The sequence below is a fragment of the Motacilla alba genome, chromosome 1 (genome assembly GCF_015832195.1).
Source record: "Motacilla alba alba isolate MOTALB_02 chromosome 1, Motacilla_alba_V1.0_pri, whole genome shotgun sequence".
Taxonomy (NCBI): Eukaryota; Metazoa; Chordata; class Aves; order Passeriformes; family Motacillidae; genus Motacilla; species Motacilla alba.
Window position 1 is genome coordinate 46102836 of NC_052016.1, and position 20354 is coordinate 46123189.

Below are 20354 nucleotides of genomic sequence, written 5' to 3' on the forward strand. Positions count from 1 at the left end.
GGCAAAGCAAGGAGAGTGGTACCAGTTGATATGGGAGCTGCTTGCCCAGCTCTAAGCATTGGGAGGACTTACACGTTTATGATGTAGATGATTTGGACACTTGGAGGACTTAGCAATCAAGAAATTCAGCACTAGTAGATTTTAAGTAATCTCCTACTTTTAACCCAAATTAAGCAGTCTTAGGATCTGTATTTTGGACTTGCCTTTTATGTAAGATACAGGACTAACTTCTGCGACCTCCAGGTTCCTGTATCCACATAGACACATCCCAACTCTGTATGATGTTGGGTGTCTCCTCCACATGGAAGTTCTTGCCATCAGAAAAGCTATGATGCTTTGGACTGCAGCATAGCTGCCAACATAGCTACTACAAGACTAATAAATGGGTTGTACATCTATCATTGATATATCACTACTGTCAGCTAATTTGAGAATAAACTTAGTGAAGATTAAAATTTGAAAATAATGTAAGACAGTGCTATAATTTGATTAATTATGCAGTATGAAAAATGAGTGCTTGGAATATATTCAGCAAATACAAGTATTCAGGAAATAATTATTGTGGTGAAAATCTACAAAGCTCAGCAGTGCTTTAGTAAGACCTTGAACCTGCAGTTATTAAGTAGTCTGAAACTCCGTTTGTATCATGTTTTAAAAAATAGGGAGATGTTTGTTGTTATAAATGCCAAAGCAGATATCAGGAAAGCTATGAAAGAAGATTTGTATTAATATGTGTTGAGAAATAGTCAGGTTTTTTTCAGTAGCGAAAAAAAACCCTTATTGTTTTAAATTTGGTGAATATGCCAGTTTAGCTTAATTATAAAATATCATCTGTCTTTTTGGAACAACATTTCCATTTGTTTTCAATATATAAATCAGTGCACTGTTATTTTGCTGAATTTTCAAACTAAAAGAGCAACAGTTCTAGTAACAGAAAATTTCCTTATTTTTAGGATACTGCCTTTAAAATATATTTGTGAACATACAAGGTCTGGCATGAGTTTAAAGCATATTCAAATACACTATAAATATGAATGTAAGTGCAAATACAAAACCAATATTAGATAAATCTAACATAATAGAATTTCTTAAACAGCTTTTTGTTTAAACTAGATGAACTCAGAACCTGAAGCAGCATTCTTAAAGAGAGCAAGAAGTAAAATTTATTCAATGTAGCTGCTGTCCCATTAAAAACCAAGGCAAAAAGTGAGCCCTTTGTGTCTGAATATTAAGAGTTTGATTCTCTGCTGATTACCCTGCTCAACACTGATACAGCTTTAAAGTCACAGGAACTACTATCCAATACAATTTGTGTATCATAGTAATAACTCTATTTTATTGTTTTTATTTAATTATTATGTTTACACTCATTGTTCTCAGATCAATAGCCCTTAAGACTGGTCTTTTTCTGGTGGGGGTGACTGGACAGATGGTTTATAGAATTGTTCTTATTTTTTAAACTTCTTTCCAAAATTATAGAAAGATTATGTGTTAATTAAAAAACTAGGTATTTCTTAGAACAATATAAATTACAAAATTCTTTAGATTGAGGAAAATAGATATTTCCTCTATGTTTACTAGCCTTGTTTTGCTGTCTTTCAGGAATTGAAGGCAAAATCACAAGAATGGGAGAATGGGATAACCTGTGTAAATAACCCTGCTTATGTAGATATGCAACCAAAATTATTGCCCGAGAAATGTAATTTATTTCAGGTAAAATTCCTACCTTCCTGCTCTAGGAAGAAAATGAACTCTTTACTCAGCTAGAGCTTACTTTAACCTAATTTTTTAAAAACTGAGCTTACAGTGAATCTTACAATGCATCTCTCTATTGGTAGTGAATATATGGTAAGGCAGGACCATACTGGAAGATCTAATGATACATGCAGCTATTTTAATTTTGTTTTTCTCATGAAAATAAGAAAATTAATAAGGATCAAGATGGAAATGTTAATATTTCTAAAAAAAACCTAAACAATTACAAAAACCATTGACTGTTCCTTTTTGCTTTTTAAGCATATTATAGATATACTTTTCCATGTTATTTGTTAATATGCAATTAATTTGACAAGTTATTTAAAAGTATCTTACTGAGTAAATAGTACATGCCATTAAGGTGTTGACACAAGTATAAAGTTCCTTCAAATCTGAGAGCCTTCTTTTTTTTGAAGATCATAAATACACAGTAGTATCATTTATGCAGAAAAATGAATTTTCATATGCTACTCCAGAATCATTCTTGGAGTTGTTTGTTGGATCACTTAGCCCTTTTTTCATATTTTTCAGCCTTTTAGTTACTATGCAGTTCCTTGGTTGACTTTATGATTATTTTTTACTTGCCAATTTGCTTATTGCTTTTTTTATATATAAACTATTGATGCTGCATATTTTTATTAATTCCTTCTAATCCAGAAAAAAAAAGTTAATTAATGATGTCATGATGACCTATCCTTCTCTAAAAAAAACCCACAGAAAATAACTTACAAATTGACTATGCCACAAGACAGCTTGAAGATTAAGTAAGGGGAAGCCAATTATGTTGCTCACTGGTAATTCCCTTTTCCACTGTTACTAAGCTCATTGGATCTTAATCTAGTGAAACACTTTCTTAACAATTCCTTAGAGACTCTTTACACATATCCAGAGTTTCCAAGGATGACAGTTGTGTTTTGGGTTTAGCTGCTGTGAGAGCATTATATTCCAGCAATTGAGCTTCCATACAAATGTGTTAAAAAAGCAAGTCTTTGACTAGACAAAACTATTGACTGATGACATGTTGATTGCACAGTTAGACAAGTCAAAATAGAGTACTGAGGGTGATGATTTACATTTTTCTGTTGAAGGTTTCATTGCCATCAGTGAACTTGCTTTGAAGACAATTTCCTTCACAAATGTAACATAACAACAACTATTTTTTAAAATCCAAGTCTGATGGACTGTTACCCTTAGCTGTTTCAAAAGTGTTAATTGTTCCTTCATCTTTGCCTCAAATTTATCTTTCATGGGATCTTTGATTTCCAGTTGCAGTCTTGCACTATATTTTTCACAGGATGTATTGACACTTGGATAAATCAGAATCCATAACTTGGATGTCAAAGGGACCTTAATTTTTTATCTATAGAAATGAAACTTAACCTGCAATTTTTTTTCTTTTTTTTTTATTTTTTTTCTTTTTTTTTTTTTTTCTTTTTATTTGATATGCAGCCAGTGGTCCATTCTGCTTAGGTTCTAAGCCAACACAAATTATGGAGACAAAGTCAATAACACAAAAACTGTCTAAAGTATGACTTTTCGCAGTCCTTGTCAGTGAAATACGATATTTTTAACCCTATTTATTTCTACTTTATATTTTCTTGCCCAACTTGTTCTCTGCACATGATATATGATTTCCAGGTCATATTTTGTTGTCATTTTTCAAGAAATTCTCAGTCTTCTGAAAGATTAGTGCTGCTTGTTAATCTCCCAGTAGTGAGATTCATGTGGACAATTTTTTTAACAGCAAAAACATTTGCCATAGTAATTACGTTTCTTCAGAATGCCTGTGGATTCAGAAATACTGGCAATACCAATTTTCTGAAGTTTTGTGTTTAGGATTTTAATTGGTACAAGAAGCTGCATGGGGTGTAGGACTCTGCCAAATGTACAAATGATTCTTTCCCAAGTTTAAGGATAATGATCTCAAAGAAGTGCAGTTCCTGTAGTAACTGAGCTGTTTGTTCATGACCTATGTAATGGTAGCCCTCTAGTCAAAGGTTAATACCTATCCTGAGGCGCACACACACACACACACACACAGCTCCTACCGAGTTCAGTGAATCAAAGATGAACATTTCTCTCAAATTATTTCTCACAGGTAACTGCTTTGAGTAGGTCATCATAATCACCTTTTTCACACTTGAGGCTCATTAACATTAAGTACTAGGAAAATACACAGCACAGGAGAAAAAAATCCTTGAAAAACTCCTGTGCCCTTGAAGGTTTTTGAAACTTTTTTTTTTTTACTGAGGGCAAGCAATTCAAACTGTTTGAATGGTGTCAACTTTTCTAAGCACATCCAGGTGAAGACAGAAATAGCCTTATGATTTTAGTAGTAATGATTTTGTCCAAGCAATTCACATACAATTATTGAGTTTAATTTAAAATATTTTCTTGTTTTTCTTGTTTTATAGACGCAGACCCATAATTATCAACTCCAAATATGCAATAAGAAACAAAACCAAGAAGAGCCAATTACCTGTACCCAGCCCAGAAGTGAAATTGATGATTTGATTATTGAAAAGCTAAAGGCAATTGTGAATGAAATAGGAAGAAACAAGAATAAACTGGTAGAGGAAAATATGAAACTCCGTGAGGATCTAAAAATGTACCAAAATCAGTGCCAGGTAGTAATGGTTTTTTATGGTGACTGTGGAATTAATGCTGGAAAATCAAGATGAGATGCCTACATAAATATACATTCGGTGTGTTCTGTGCATGAACATAGAATAATCTGGGAGCAGTATGGGTTTGGTTTCTTTAGTAAAACAGAAATAAGCTTGAATTGGAGCAGTATATTTTTTCTCTTGTCTATGTATCTAGGGTTTTATAACTCTCCTATATCCATAGCATCTACATGAGCTTCCCCTACTTTGGTTCCTTGTATATAAATGACTTCTGTGAAGTCTCTTTATCTGATTTACACCTTTTCGTTCATTATGCCATACAACTAGTAAATAAGTATATACAAACTTGTATGGTATATTTTGTTTGTTTTGAAAGGACATTATGCAGTCAAGTTTAAAAAATTTTAAAGTTTCTGGCTATTGTAAATAACCATCAGGTTTTATCCCTAGTTCACTATTTTTCAGGATAGCACTGATCTATGAAGACAGCCATTTGCTCCTCTTCTTTTGGTCATGGTATATGAGTTTTGACAAGATTGAGATAATACAAGATCTTTACAACCTTTTTTTATTATCTGTGTTTGAAACGCATCGGGAATGAGATTCTTAGATTCTTGTTGATTCTTTTTTCTGGTGACGTATACCAGTTATGCTTTTGCTTATTTATTTCAGCACTTCTAGGTTCAATAATATACTGAATGGTGTATAGTAATTTCAAGTCTTTTTGGAGAAAGATTTGTTTCTGTTTACAGAAACTCTTGCAGAGTGCTAACAGCATATACTTTATAGGAGTTAGCATGTATGTGGCAGAGGTTAATTTCATATTGTGTTGTCAGGTGTTGAGAGAAGAGCCATGTTTATACGTGCCATTTGCACATTAGTTCACTGGGTCTTTTGCCTGTATACAACTTATCAGTGTGCAAGCAAAACTTCTGTTTTGAGGCTTGTTAAAAAGGCTGCCATCAAAAGCAGTGGGACTAGAATATGCAGTGGAACAAGTCATGGCAGTCAGAGCAAGTGGATACAAGCTGTATGATGGAGAGATTGTGCTGTTTCCTTGGAGAATATCTTCAAGCAGGAAGAATTTTGGAATCATGTATTCAAGAGAATACAGGAGCTGTAGGAAACTTGAAGACATTTTAACTAGAAGTGAAGCTAGATGTACATAACAGTGTCATCTGAAGGGCAGAAAGTTGCAGAATAACTGTGTTGGTGGTGTGGAATGCTGTTATGTTAGTTAGAAAAGCTGCATTTGGAAATAGCTGCATAAGGGAAACACTGATGTCAATGTTTGGTGAAAAGGGGTAGCTCAGGGAAAATATTTTTTTTAGGAATGTCTGTACGAGAAAGAAGAAAGTACAAGGCCTGTTGTCAGCCAGAAAAAGTAAGCAGGTTTGCAAGAAGGAGAATTAGGTGGAGGATGGCAATAGTTGGACATTATGTGGGTAAAGGAGGAAGGAGTAGATGGGAATCTTGGTGTGGAGAACTCTGATGGCAATGAAAGCAAGAATTGTTGTGTCTTATGTATTCCTTTATGCCTATGATCATTTCAGTGTGCTTCTCATTATTTCACTTAAACTATTAATTTGCAAATAATGAAGTGAAATATATGGAAGAGCAGTTTGTTGACTTTACAGAAAATGCGAAGTTTAAAAGATCTAAATGGAGACTGCAGTCTATTTCTCTGCCCTCTGAATTATCTGACCAACTTACCTGCTGCCATAACATGAGAGGTAACCTCAAAACACACAAGGGGCTTGGTTCTTGAAAAGTCAGCATTAGGTCAGCTGCTGGATACTAATTTATGTAAAAATACACCATATAATTGTATTTCAAAGGTTGAATAGTGTATTGGGTTTGTGTTGGGAAGGTTTTGGTTATGGGGGCACTCCAGGGATAGCCTCTGTGGGAAGGTACTGGAAGCTTCCCCCATGTCTGACAGAGCCAATGCCAGCTGGTTCCATGATGGCCCACTCCTGGGCAAGGCTAAGCCCAACAGCAGTGATGGTGGCACCTTGGGGTTAATCTATTTAAGAGGAGGGGGGAAAAAAGCCCTGTGCAGTGGGGAGAGAAGAATGAGAATATGTCACTGGAACAGCCCTGCAGACACCAAGGGCAGGGCAGTAGGAGGGGCAGGAGATGCTCCAGGCACCAGAGCTGAGATCCCCCTGCAGCCCATGGTGAGGCAGCTGTGCCCGGCAGCCCATGGAGGACCATGGTGGAGCAGAGATCCACCTGCAGCCCCTCAAGGGACCTACTCCAGAGCAGGGGGATGTCTGAAGGAGGCAGTGGGAAGCCTGTGCTGGAGCAAGCTCATGACAAGACCTGTGGCCCTGTGGAGAGAAGAGCTCACGCTGGGGCAGGTTTGCTGGCAGGACTTGTGACCCCACTAGGGGCCCACAGTGGAGCAGCCTGTTCCTGAGGGACTGCACCCCATAGAATGAAGCCACACTGGAGGAGGTGATGAAGAACTTCAGCCTATGGGAAGGACTCACCATGAGTAAGTTCATGGAGGACCATCTTCCTTGGGAGGGACTCACACTGGAGCTGGGGAAGAGTGTGAGGAAGTCCCCCTGAGAAGGAAGGAGCAGCAGAGACAAGGTGTGATGAACTGACCACAGCCCCCATTCCTCATACCCTTACAGCCCTGGAGGGGAGGAGGTAGAGAACTGATGAGTGAAGTTGAGCCTGGGAAGAAAGGAGGCATGAGGAGAAGGTGTTCTAAGATTTAAATTTTGTTTCTCATTAACCTGGTCTAATTTAATTAGCAATAAATTAATTTCTCTGAGGTGAGTCTATTCTGCCCTTGGCAGTAACTGGTGAATGGTCTCTCCCTGTCCTTATCTCAAGAAACAAAGAGCATTTCTCTTGTTTCTCTGCCCTGTCCAGCTGGGAAAGGCAGTGACAGTGTGGCTGTTGTGGGTACCTGGCATCCAGTCAGGGTCGACCCACCACAAACAGCTTTGAGTAGAATTAGAGAAAGAGCTGATCAGGAAATTTTTGGGACTTTGTTTTGATTGGCAAACTAGTAGAAGCAAAACTTTTCACAGAAGGAAAGAAAAGATTTAATGATTCTTTTCAACTTGAAATAGACTTTTTATATGAGATATTTTCTAAACAAATCCTAAAGTTTTCTGCTTCAAATTAACTTTCATTTTAACCAGGTGCAATAGATATTTTCTAAAATAATAAGTGATGCATATCTAATTTTTTTAACTGATATGTGAAACTGTGAAACTCTTGACCTGAAGTTCTGTTTCAATTATTCTTGCAGCTGCTGCTGTGGCTGCTGTTGTTCCTGCTACTGTTTTAATTCATAAGAAAATACAATTTATGTAAATATGTGTGCTGACTGCAGTCTATCACAGAAAATATGACTTCTGCCACACAATTGTGTGGAATTCATTTCCCTTATCCCCCCCAGAATGAAGTCGTAGGAGTTAACCATCTCCCAAGTTCATATGTTATAAAACAATTGTAGCTCTTTCTTGAATGTTGGAGTCATGAAGATGAGAATAAGAAGTCTTGCCAACAACTTCAACAGTTTATTAAGCTTTATTTCGTTTGAATATACCCAGAATTGCATTTTGGTGTTTCAAAAAGCTCTCTTGGTCTTAATGTAACAAAGGATAAGATGAATGAGTCCATATATGCAATCCCACCCTAAAAAAACCCCAAAAATGCAAAAGCACTTCATATCTGTCTTCGGCAACCCTTTCAGCCAGAGGAAGACCACAGGCTTCTTGGGATGAGGGGCATTCTCACAGGAGCCTCTAAGGGAAATAAACCTTTGAAGTTCCTCCTTGCAGTGCAGTTTCTGGAATCCCATTCTCTTTTGAATTTTTAAAGGCTTTATTTTTGAGCTTAAAGATGGAAGCTATGTTCAAATAAAATGAAGAAATTATGAAAATGTGAATGCTTTTAGCATAATAGTTTGAATGTTAAAGGATCAATATCCTTGGAAAAATCTTGGGGTTTTCTGAATCTGAAACATGCTTTTGGATCTTAGATGAGAAGCAATACATATTCTCTGGATATTACTATTGCAAGGACTAATTGTTATTGTTACTTTTCGTATCTGTGGGTTATATTTCCAATTTCTTATATGTATTGTGTTTTCATATATTTTTTGTGAAATTCTGATATTTTTTGGAATTCATGTTTTATCATGCCAACTGTAATATGTGTCTTCAGGTTGTCTAACACGCTGTCAATCAGAAATAAAAGATAAAACAGAATAAGGTTTGTCAAGTCCCTAAGAAAAAATTTTTTTTTGATTGTTAGAAAGTTTGGTGATGTTCATTTAAATAAGCAATTAACTCCATGCAGATGGAACTAGTTTTTAAGAAGATTTGCGCAGCCTTGTAGTTTCTGAAGTTTATAAATTTGGAAATGAAGATTGGAAGCCACTTATGGCACCAATTCTGGTATGTGAAACATGTTCCAGGATGCAGAACCTGCTAAAACAAGCAAGCTATATATTTTAGATGCATTTAGTACAATAAAGAACTTCTGAATTATGTTTCCTATGATAATTTCAGAGGCAGATGCATTGGAACATTGCAAGGGCTAAAGAATATTCAGAATCTGATTTTTAGATGAGAGGAACTGACATGGAAGCAATATGTTTTTCAGAAATGAAAATCATGTATGTACAGGTATTAAATATGATGTGTTAAAAAACAGCGTTTTAAGCTTTATAGTTTTATTTAACTGTTTGTGCATTTGCTTGTTTCTTTAGAACATGGAGGCAGACATCTCAGACATGAGAAATGAGCTTCAGTCAAGGGATGGTCTCTGGAGAAGGATACAACTGGAATGCCAGAAGTTGTATACAGAATTATTGAAAATCAAAGAGTATAAAGAGATGCAGGAAATTCAAATAAAGTATGAATGGTGAAGACATATTTAAATTAACAAGTACTTCTGAGCTAATAACTTTTTTCTTACATTTGTTTTAAATTAAATCTGTTTCAAATGATACTCTGGATTCAAATGTCGGCTTCTAAATTTCAGACTAGATGTTTTCATTGACAATTACATCAGACAGTTTCAGGCAATAGATGCAGGCTCTGTTAAAAAGCTTTAATGATGCCTAGATTTTTACAAATCACCACATTTCAGATATTTCTACCTATATGTTTACATTCTTTCATTTTCTCAGCATTAATCATTTGGAAACAATGCAAATAAGATTCTCCCTAACCTCCTTTGAATAAAATCATCATGGTTTTATGGCTTATCTCATCTGCTGTAGCCATTTCAAATGATGTGAAATACCAGTCTATAAGAGCTTTCAGGAGTCTCTGTGCACATAGTTGTATTGTCCTTGATTCCTAGACATCTCCCAAAATCCAGCCTGGTTTAGGCCAAATGTACGAACATTATTTTTGGGATTTTTTTTTCATCAGCTAGCAGGTGTTCTACAGTTTTACACTGTGGAGAGGATACTACAAAGTAAAGTGTATTGAATGTTCTGGTTGTTTCATGTTTTGTTTATTTCTTACTTAAAGGCATCAATCATCTCATGTTCAGCTTACTGAGCAACTAGAAAATAAAAACCCCGAGCTATTGCTATTTGCAGAAAGTCAAGAACGCCAAGAAGAAGAGCTGAACAAGGTATTTCATATCATTTCCAGATCTTAACTGCAGTATAGGATTTTTAGGAGAGAGTACTGGCCTAGGGTATGTGCACATACTGTAGAGAGCAGGAGGATGCATTGTAGGTTCAGGAGAGCATGAAGTCTTTTATATGAAAAAGATTTCTTATATGGTTGCATTTAGTTGCGTAGCTGTAAAACTGACATTTTGATTCTGTGCCTACCTACTTCACTGAAATAGTGGAAGAGACCATGCCTACACATTACTGTTATTCAGGTAATACCATGCAACCAACAAAGCCTCCAAAGCTCTGATTAATTGATAACCCGTAGAGCTAAGCTGTAATTTGTAGGTGGTCTCAGAGGTAGGATATACAAACAGATCAACTGATACAAGTCACTGTGGCAGGTACTCACACAAGGCTGAGCTTAACCACGTACCTGCTGCACAGTCTAGGGCAGAGCTCTCTCTTTGGAACTCCATGTCACATTGTGTTGCACATTTCAGAAGTGCTGTGAGCAAGCAGCATTGGCATGTCACTGTGGAACGGTGTATGGCTTGGCAGGTGAAATGCTTTGGAAGTAGAGGATGCTCAGAACTCATCTTACAAGCATGTTGTGGTTTTGCCAAGTAGCAATGTAAGCAGAAATCTCAGAATCGTTAGGTTGGAATGGTCCAATCACACTGCCACTTATAGCGAGTTACAGGAATGCTTGCCAAGTGGGTTTTGAATGTCTCTATTTGCATGCATCTGGCTTGGGTTCATCAGTTTTGGCATGACAGTCATGATCTAGCTCTTAGGTTTTTTGCATCTATATCTATTTTTTTTATAATTCTGATATTTCTGTGCCGTTTGCATAAATAAAAATGGAATGCAGTCTGTTACTCATTGTGTATAGCACTGCAAAAAGTTGGTAAAATGGCTTTGAAGGTTGTTATGCTGTTTTTTGTTGTTCTGTTTCATATACAATAAAAAAATCGGTCAGTACTAAATTGTTGGTTACAGTAGAAAGATTAGGAAAACAATTTTTGTGTTGATACTTTGCAGAACTCTGCACAGGAGGTATTAAAGAAAGTTTGACCCTAAATTTTTACATGTAATGGCAGGAAAAATTCTCATAAAATGATTTTCCATATATACCCTTTATTTCTAACATAGTTTCTTATTAAAGGATCTCTAGATTGATGTATTTATATTGCTCCTAAGTTAATTTAAGCTTCCTCAAACTTTTTTAAAAACCTAAGTGCAGTATAAATAAATCATACTTAAATTTATGGAATGGATATTTCCTTGGATATTCTTTACCATGAATTCTAATTCTATACATGATTTTTATTACTTTGTTTTAAAAGGTTAATTTAAGTGTATTGTACTTTGTTCATGTCTAATATTAAATAGGCAAATGAAAGTACAAGAGAAGTGAAAAAAGATGTAAAAATAAACAAAGCTCTGTGCACTGACTTCCAAAGACATTTTATTTTACAATTTCAGAATCTCTGGTTCAGTTAGGAGAGTTGGTGTCTTGGAAGTAACAGCAGAAAAAGTCACTGATAAGTAGCAAGTGATGCAATCATATTTACTGCACAGCATTTTTTCTTTTTGAAATGTATTTACTACAGATAAGAAACCATGTTTATCGAGAGGAGCAGTCCCATTGCTCTGAGCAGGAAAGAATGAAGACAGAAATCTCTGACCTGACAGAGGAGCTTCATCAGAAGGAGATCACTATAGCAACTGTCATGGAGAAAGCTAGTCTCCTGGAAAGACAGTTAAAAATGGAGTTAGAGACAAAACACAAATTGTTAACAAAACAGCAGGTATGCAAGTGGGCAAAAGCAGCCCACATCATTTTGCTTCACTGTTGATAATGACATGCATTATCTGTGGAAAAAAAGACATCACATTTCTTGCTGTAGTTTTTATCAGTGTTGGTGTAATATCTGTGAAGTATTACAAAAGCAGCCAAATTGATACTGGAACAAGAAATCAACAGTAAATGTCAGCTGTAACTCTAAATAGAAATTTATTCTGACCATCGCATCTAGTTATCATTTTAACATGCAAAAGATCTTGAAGACTTCCAGTTCATGGTTATTACATATGCTTTAAGTTTCTAATTTTTCAGTGTTTGCCAAAGCTTTTTGAAGAATGGTACAAATCTGCATAGAAAATTCTAGTAATTTTATAGCTGGAAACTGTAATATACCAGTGGGGATTTCAATGACAAATTTTTGTTTTAAAAAAAAAGTCAGCTTCATCACCTAGTTTGTAAAACAAAAGAGCCATCATATTTAGAGGTTTCTGGGTATCGCTGCATTTTCTGAGAGGGTCACTACATGTGGAAAACTGTGATTGAAGTAATACTTTACTTTTGACAATACTGAAGTTAGTGTTTGGGGGAAATAAGAGCTATCTCCTGCTGTGTGGTGCTCTTTACCAAGTGTTTCCATATCACTAAAAGAATAGATATAATTTCTAGATGTCATGAATAGGATTTAATCTAGTTTCAGTAGCATGTGAAATCTGTCCTTTTTCTATGTGGTAACTGCATGTGAACTTGTTTTCCTAAGTCATTATTTCTTTCAAAAAGGTAAATAAATTCAGACGTATTGTATTTGTATATCTTTTATAGATGGTTTAATACTTCCTCCTACTTTGCTATTGCTGGATTTAAAAATAATATAGTAAGTTTTGTAGTTACTAATGTACATTTTGTAAAATTAACCTTAAATATATCTATACCCAGTGTTATTTGAAAGTAATATTCTTGTATTTAACTAAAAAATTAATCTTTTTCCTAGTTGTTGGAATTCCATTACCAAGTTATCAAATCTGAAAACACACATCTAAAAGAAATGGTGGAAAACCAGGAGTGTGAAAGTTGCACGGTAAATTTTTTTAACCTATGAACCTATGAAGAATAGTCGCTTATATTTATTGTAAATGTAGATTAAGATCTTGGCAGTTTTAGAGATTTCTGGCTTGCATACATTAAATTAAAAAATAAATAAAAATAAATAAATAAATAAATAAATGTTAGGTGTGCAACATAATCAAAACCAAGTGGTATTCACACACAGCCTGAATATGAGTATAGCTAAGAGTAATTTTTACCTTAATTGTATTAAACTACTAGTCAGTTAAATTTTTCAGTAACTGTCTAGACACAAAACAATTTCCGGGAGCTTATTTTTTTGTAAGTGATATCACTTATTTAAGTTTAAACAGTCATCATTCTCACAGACAAAAATATGCTCCTCTTTTAATATCTTACCCCTTTGTTCACATGGTATTTAAATAGCAGTGTAAAAAACTGACACATTTTGCTCCCACCCAGCTTATTTTCAGAGTTTAGTATTTATATCTCTCCAAACAGCAGGGCTTTAAAATTTAATTGATAAAAAGTGTGCCATAAGATTATCTAGAACTATGGTTTATGAAGGTATAATAAATAGTATATATGCTGTTTTCCACAAAAAGCTTCAAAAGATCCCCTGCTTACCGAACATCTGCAGTTACTGTATCCCTAAAAAAAATTCCCACTGGAATGTTGTTTGGAAATACTGATGTAAATACATTCTGGGGGGATTTGTAGCCTGTGAATTGCCATGAAAGAATGTTACATTTATCCACACCCTTAAAACAGCGTGGATGTCCATCAGCGACGTCTTACCTACACATACATGCACACTACTATGGATATCTGTGTGTGTGTATTTGATATATTATTGTGGAAGCATAGATGGATGTGTGTATGCACGTGTAACTCTTGTCTGCAGTGACACTTTTCTTGAAGATTGAGAAGAACTGTCTGACAAGGGTCCTTGAAGACATCACATGTTTGTTATATTTTAACAGTAAAATCCAGTTACTACATGTACCAAGGTCAATACATGTTTTAGAAGATTTGTGGACTTCAAAATTCTTTGCTGCTTTACTAATGTATTGTGAGGATCTTAACATTAGAGATTGTGATATATTTGATATTAAGATTCCAGGGATTGGAGAGATTTTTATGGACATGTTTGTGCTGTACCCTGGAGCACTACAAAGACCTCTGAGACCAGTGTCAGTATGGTGTAATGCATCATCAGGCAGGGTTACTTTCAGGGTTTAGATGTCAAAAGCAATGTAGCTGAGCCAGCTCAGTTTTGGGGTTCATGCCATTATAACTTTACTGCTGATTCTAGAGCTAGTAGTGGTAGGATGACTTAGTGCTCTCCTTCTCCCTTGGTTCTGCCACTCCTCCCACTTGTGAGACATAGCTAAGCCCCTGCTCCCCCATAGTTGCACAAAATATTAAGTTTTATTATACCTTCTGGCATTTCCATGCCAGCTTGGCTCATAAATTCATCCTAAAGCTGAGGAAGGCGAGGTTCACAGGAAGAGATGGCATCAAATCAGTGCAAGGAATAGACAAGCTTTCAAATGCAGGAGCACAGTTGTGCCAGCAGTGTACAAAGAACTAAATCTGAAATGAGTTACTGAGTTCCAAGAGAATAAGGTAAATCTAGGAATATATGAAAGCACAACTTAATGAAATGCAAGGGGTTTTAGTCTTTTGTGTGTAATCTGATAAACCTTTTGAAAATTTCCTGGTGATGACAGTATACTGTTATTGCAAATATATTACACAATGCAGTGCAGTACTCTGCAGAGAGATAGTTCCAAAATAGCTGGCTCAGGTGTGCAGCGTAGGCTTCATGGATTAAGTGATAGAAAAAAGGAACAGAGTATCCTGGCTAGACAACTTCCAGAGCTAATCTCCATCTTCCCTTCTTGACATCCTAGTGGATGGGGCTCTTTAGCCCCTGATCACAGTGCACCTGTGGCTTGCATTTCCAGTATTTTGCCTTGCACACCGTGTGGGCTAACCCAGCTGAGAAGCAGGGTTTAGTGACACGGACAGAAAGCACTGTGCTGATGTGGCTTTACTCACTGCTTCTGAAACTGAAGGTGACTGTCTCGACACGTATATTAAATTGTGCATGTACACATACTCTGTATCTAGTGTAGTAATGAACTCCTATAATTTTGCTTGTTATTTTTGGAGGAGTTGTTACTGGAGGGAGCAATACAGTCTGCAGCTATAGCTGTTATGGTCGCTTTTATATCATCAGTTTTACAAAGCAAGCGATAAATTTACAACAATAATATTTTGAATGCATGTTTGCTGAGAAATTTTAATTTGTTTTATTGTGTTATAGAGGCTGTTATCCCTTCTTTTCCATTTATCTACTGGGATTTTTTTTTTTCTGGAGGCAATTCTCTTGGTTTGCCCTAAATGTTGCATGATTATATATGGTAGCTAGGTCTTTTCTTTAGCATAGAACATTGTTTTGTGTTTGCTTGTTAAAAATATACCCATTTGCTGTGGAAAAAATAACTACTTAATGATGGTATTATCTCCTTTCACAGTGTATAGATTTATGTAACAAAGAACATGGAAATTTCACAGCTTCTGTTCACAAAATGAAACATGAGAATTTAAGACTACAAAATAGCCTTGTTAAACCACAAAATGACACAGAAACATCGATACTGGGTTGCATGGATACATATAGAGAAACAGAGCACAGCTGCCAAACCCATTCAAAGATGCAAGGAAAGGAAGAGAGGTAATATTTAGATTGTGCACATTTATGAAACTTCTTGTAAGTGTTTTGGAAGGTCTGACTAGGCCAAACTGTCAAGTTTTTGCTGTTTCTGTTCATTCAGAGATCCCACCAATATAAATATCAGATCTAGTTAGTATGTTTGTAAGAACTTCCTACATTTTTCTGGATGGCTAATGGAAACTGGCAATAAATGAAGTCCCAGAAATGTTTAATATATGTTTTAGTATTTTGCACATGAAACTTTAAAAACTTTTTGTGTGCTGCTCAAGCTATTCTCAGTTCCAGGTTTTGCAAGATAGAGCAGACTGTATTTTTACTACCAAATAAAAACAGGACAAGGAAAGGCTGGAAAAATCAACATGAGCGGTAAACTTCTCGATGGGAGATTTTCTTAATATGCAGTTTGAACTATAGGCCCTGCTGAAAAGCTTTGTGTCCTCCAGTTTCATTTGTTGGAAGTTTCATTAAATGTATTTTAATGCCTTGTCTGGTTTCAGTGTTCTTGGGTGACCTGATTTTTAACAGAAACGTAATTTCAGATGCCCTGAGTAAGTCATTGCTACAATAAACTCCTTGTTCAGGAAAAATAATGAGAATATTCAGACTCATAGAAAGCATTGTAGTGATGACTTTCTTCTTATTTCCCTGTATTCAGTGAGCCATTGAATTACTTTCAAACATATTATAATCATGGCATTGCAATTAAAAAAAAATAAACACCCTGCTAAACAGTATTTCACCGTACAGGAAAATAAAATTAATAGGAAGCTAAATATATTGATTGTTTGTAATAAAGAACTGACATGATAGCACTAACATGAAATAGTTCTGTGAAGTAAAGTTGAAATAGTTGGAGCCAAAATTGAACATGTTAAGATTTCAAACTCATACATTTAGGTTTTGGCAAAATTTAAAAATATTTTCTTTCTGCAAAATAGAGCAGCATCCCAGTAAATGTAGTTCCATTTTTGCCTAAAATTTCTTTTTAAAGAGTGTTGTTTTGTGTTGGAGATAGCATTCATGTGTATATAAAAATAAATAGATAGGTGTATTTATATATACATATGCATATACATAATGCATGAATATATATACACACACAGATACACCTGTCTTTGTAAGTGGCAGGTATGGCTCATTTCCTATGAAGTTTGCAATTATGTTGAAGATGTTGCTGAAACAAATACTTGTAAATCAAGATACAGATTATTCTGCACTAGTAGGTCTCATAACTTCACAAAATGGGTCAGTGCCATTTTTCCTCATGCTTCAACTCCTCTGAAGTGAGGAAAAACTATTTTTTCCCATTTTCTTAGGATTTATACTTGCTGTACATAAGAAACTGTGAAATTTAATTTATGAGTACATAAATATTTGATAAAATAGAATTATGCATGTAATTTGCAGGATTGTGATTTCATAGCCATTGGAAGATCAATCAAAACTGTGAGAGACACCTGTGAGAGTTGACCTTTCTCATAACAGAAATCTCAGCCACACTAGTGAACACAATATAAATTATTATTACTATTGTAGTTAATATGATGAAACAGATATATTGAGCCTAGATTTCAGGATCTAAATCATTCATTAGAAGTCCTAAATGTAAAGCTATTCAGATAAATAAATACACAGATTTTAAAACGTGCAAATTTGACATGCACTGTGTATGCACATCACCTAGCCAGTGTTTTTATGATTGGGCCCTCTCTGTACTATCAGTTCTCTGTTCCCAAGCAGGAAACTACCTCAGAATTTTTCCAGAAAACTAAAATTAAATTTTCAACCATCACATGTATGTAGATAAACTGGGAAATTGATGTTGGTTAAAATCTGGGGTATGTTTATTTTATTCTGAGCGTAAACCCTGTTATTTCTGGTTTAATTTGCAGTTCTGTTTCCATGGTAATTATGGCACTGGAGAAGGGGCATAAAAGACTTTTTTATATGGTAAAAAATTGAAAACATGGTGTTTGTGCAAGGGATGGGTGTATATTCTACAATATTTTTCAGTTGTGTCTCTCAGTACTGGAATCCTGGGCACAGGCACCATCATGTTTTAGGGAGGGGACCTCTAGAGAAAACACAGGAAATTGCAGGAAGTTATACTGGCAATCCAAAAAGCAGCATGATTTCTTCTTTCTTTCAGTATACAGTGAATTTCTAAATATTAGAAAGTAAGATATGCAGAAATAGCATCTTTTTGCTAAAAAAGGACTGTGCCCACATTCTACCTGTAACCACCTTAATTAATTAATGCTTTCTTATGGAATTATCTTACTTCTAATTGCCATTTACGTAAGCTTTCCCCACTCTCAAGATTTCAATCCTTTACTTAGATCTTGACCATATACAGTTGACTTAAATTTGGGCATGGTCAAAGAGAACTCTCTGATGAAGCTGATATGTTCAGTTTGTTTCTTCCAAAATTAAAACATGCCTGTGAGTTCCGAAATGAAAAGCTATTTATTTAGCACAAAAATATGCACAAAATATTGTGAGTGATCAAGCCAAAGTGCACTTTCGTCAAGGGGGGAAAATGTAGGGTAAATTCTAAGACTTAATGCCTGCTAAGGTAGCTGGGGATCACTTAATGGATGTGTGTTCACAGTGAGTATCTGTGTTCAGGAGCTTTTTGGAGATCATACAACTCTTAGTCACACCACTGTATCAGTTACTGCAGTAGATAAAGTGGAAACAGTGAACACAATTCTTCAGGAAAAGGCTTTTTATCCATTTTAAAATCAAGCTAGTCATTATACTTGCCAGGTAAAAGCAACAACACAAATTCTTGAAGACATTCTGATAATTACAGATCTGTAGTTTTCTTTCTCAATACTGGTTATGTCAACCAGCGAAGCTGAGGAGGGAATTTGGGGTTTTTGCATCACTGAAATCATTGACTGCACAGGGACCAGGCAGATTTTATATATGAGTCAGGAAAAGTAGATCCTGTTTAAATTCCCTTTGTGAGGACACTGTTCTTTCACTGCTTGTCCCCTATGTCACCATGTCAACAGTGATATTATTTGTGCGGCGTGTGTACATGTTAAATGCTCTATGACTAATCCCACCAAAAGCATAAGTTGTTCAGCTGCAGTAATAGTGTATTTGCATTGGTAGTGTTAACAAGTGGACAGCTTTTCACAAATTTGCAGATTGTATTTAAAGTAGATCTATGTTCTTAGATATTATTTTGCACATGAACGGGCAGAAGTTTAAACCACAACTGTGGAAACCATCCAAAGTAAAGGCCCAGTATCCCTATCAAAGCACCTTAATGTAGGTGTCATGTTTTTCCAAAATACCAAGCAGCCCCAGCAATCCTATGGATTACACTAGGAATGGGAGAATGGGAGTTCCTTTTAAAAAACCAGTCCTTTTAATTTTTTTTTTTTAGGTTTTTTTTTTGGGAGGGGAGGTGCAGTATCTGTTTTTATTATCTAAAGGTTCCCATAACCCAAGTCAAGTAGGCACTCAAGTCTGAAAATTCTGTTCTTAGAGTAATTATAACACAAGAAGTAATAATTTTTATTAAATACATAAAGAAGCAGTTCTGGTGGAAAAGAAAAAGAACACAGATCACATAGACTTTACAATGGGTTTAGAGAGAAAATTACTTCCAAAAAGGTCAGAACACGAGATTTAAAAATAAAAAAAAAAACAAACCTGTAATTTTATTATTCATGCCATAGATGGAATTGACTTTAAAATAGGGAGAAAAATAAAGAAAAAAAAAGTATTTTCCTGTGCCAAAAGAGCAGAGTATATTTATATAAAGAAAAGCATGAAAGAAGGGAGAAAATTCTGTGTCCATAAAGGTAAACATTTTAGGTGATTTAGAAAACTGGAAAGTTTGGTGAATAGTCTGAGAGAGTTTTATGTTAGCATGTATAATAATACTATTATTATTAAGGTAAAAATAAAATTATAGTAACAAATAATAATACAGCATCATGCATATAATTTGCTTTGCCATAGCATTCAGATTATCTTAATCACAGCTTCTTTTATAATCAGAGAAAAAAAATATGTTCTTCATTAGTTCTCTGAGTTGTTCTGCACAGTCCATGTACTGAATACTCAGTTTCCTGCTTTAGGGCTGTTGTGGTTTAACCTGGCAGGTAAACAGCACACAGTCGCTTTCTCACTCCCCCACTCACAAGGAAAGAATTGGAATTTTAAAAAAGTAACATTCATGTGTTGAAATACAGTTTAATAGGACATAAGAAGAAGGTAGGTGTAATAATAATAATAATAATAATAATAATAATAATAATAATAATAATAATAATAATAATAATAGAATATATGAAACAAGTGATGCCCAGTGATAATAGTGCAATTGCTCGCCACCTGTCATGTGATGCCCAGGCAGCCTTCCCCCAGCTTTTTATTGCTGATCATGCTCCTATATGGTCTGGAGTATCCCTGTGGTCAGCTGGGATCAACTGTCCCAGCTGTGTCCCCTCCTGACTCCTTGTGCACCCCCAGCCTCCTCTCTGATGGGGTGGGATGAGGAGCAGAAGAGGCCTTAGCCCTGTGTAAGCTCTGCTTAGCAGTGACTAAAGCATCCCTCTGTTACCAACACTATTTCCAGCACAAATCCAAAACACAGCCCCATACAAACTACTGTGAAGAAAATCAACTCTGTCCCTGTGAAAACCAGCAGAAGGGCTTCTGTAAAAGTAGGTCCATCAAGGCTCCACAGCCGCTCTCTCCCAACAACAAATATTTAAATTAAGATAAGAA

General features: G+C 35.5%; 1 protein-coding gene across 6 annotated transcripts in view; it reads left to right on the top strand.

Moving 5' to 3' along the window:
• The window catches only part of DEUP1 (deuterosome assembly protein 1), a 41865-nt gene that overhangs the window by 13167 nt on the left and 8344 nt on the right, over positions 1 to 20354 (top strand). For 3 of the 6 annotated variants that reach the window (XM_038158458.1, XM_038158479.1, XM_038158483.1), the window contains 7 exons: positions 1603 to 1713; positions 4170 to 4382; positions 9124 to 9278; positions 9896 to 10001; positions 11604 to 11801; positions 12786 to 12872; positions 15403 to 15602. In XM_038158458.1, coding sequence (XP_038014386.1) covers positions 1603 to 1713; positions 4170 to 4382; positions 9124 to 9278; positions 9896 to 10001; positions 11604 to 11801; positions 12786 to 12872; positions 15403 to 15602 — 1070 coding nt within the window. Of the gene's footprint in view, positions 1 to 953; positions 1037 to 1602; positions 1714 to 4169; positions 4383 to 9123; positions 9279 to 9895; positions 10002 to 11603; positions 11802 to 12785; positions 12873 to 15402; positions 15603 to 20354 lie in introns of all 6 variants that reach the window. The other 3 variants (XM_038158493.1, XM_038158468.1, XM_038158477.1) reach the window with 3 other exon arrangements.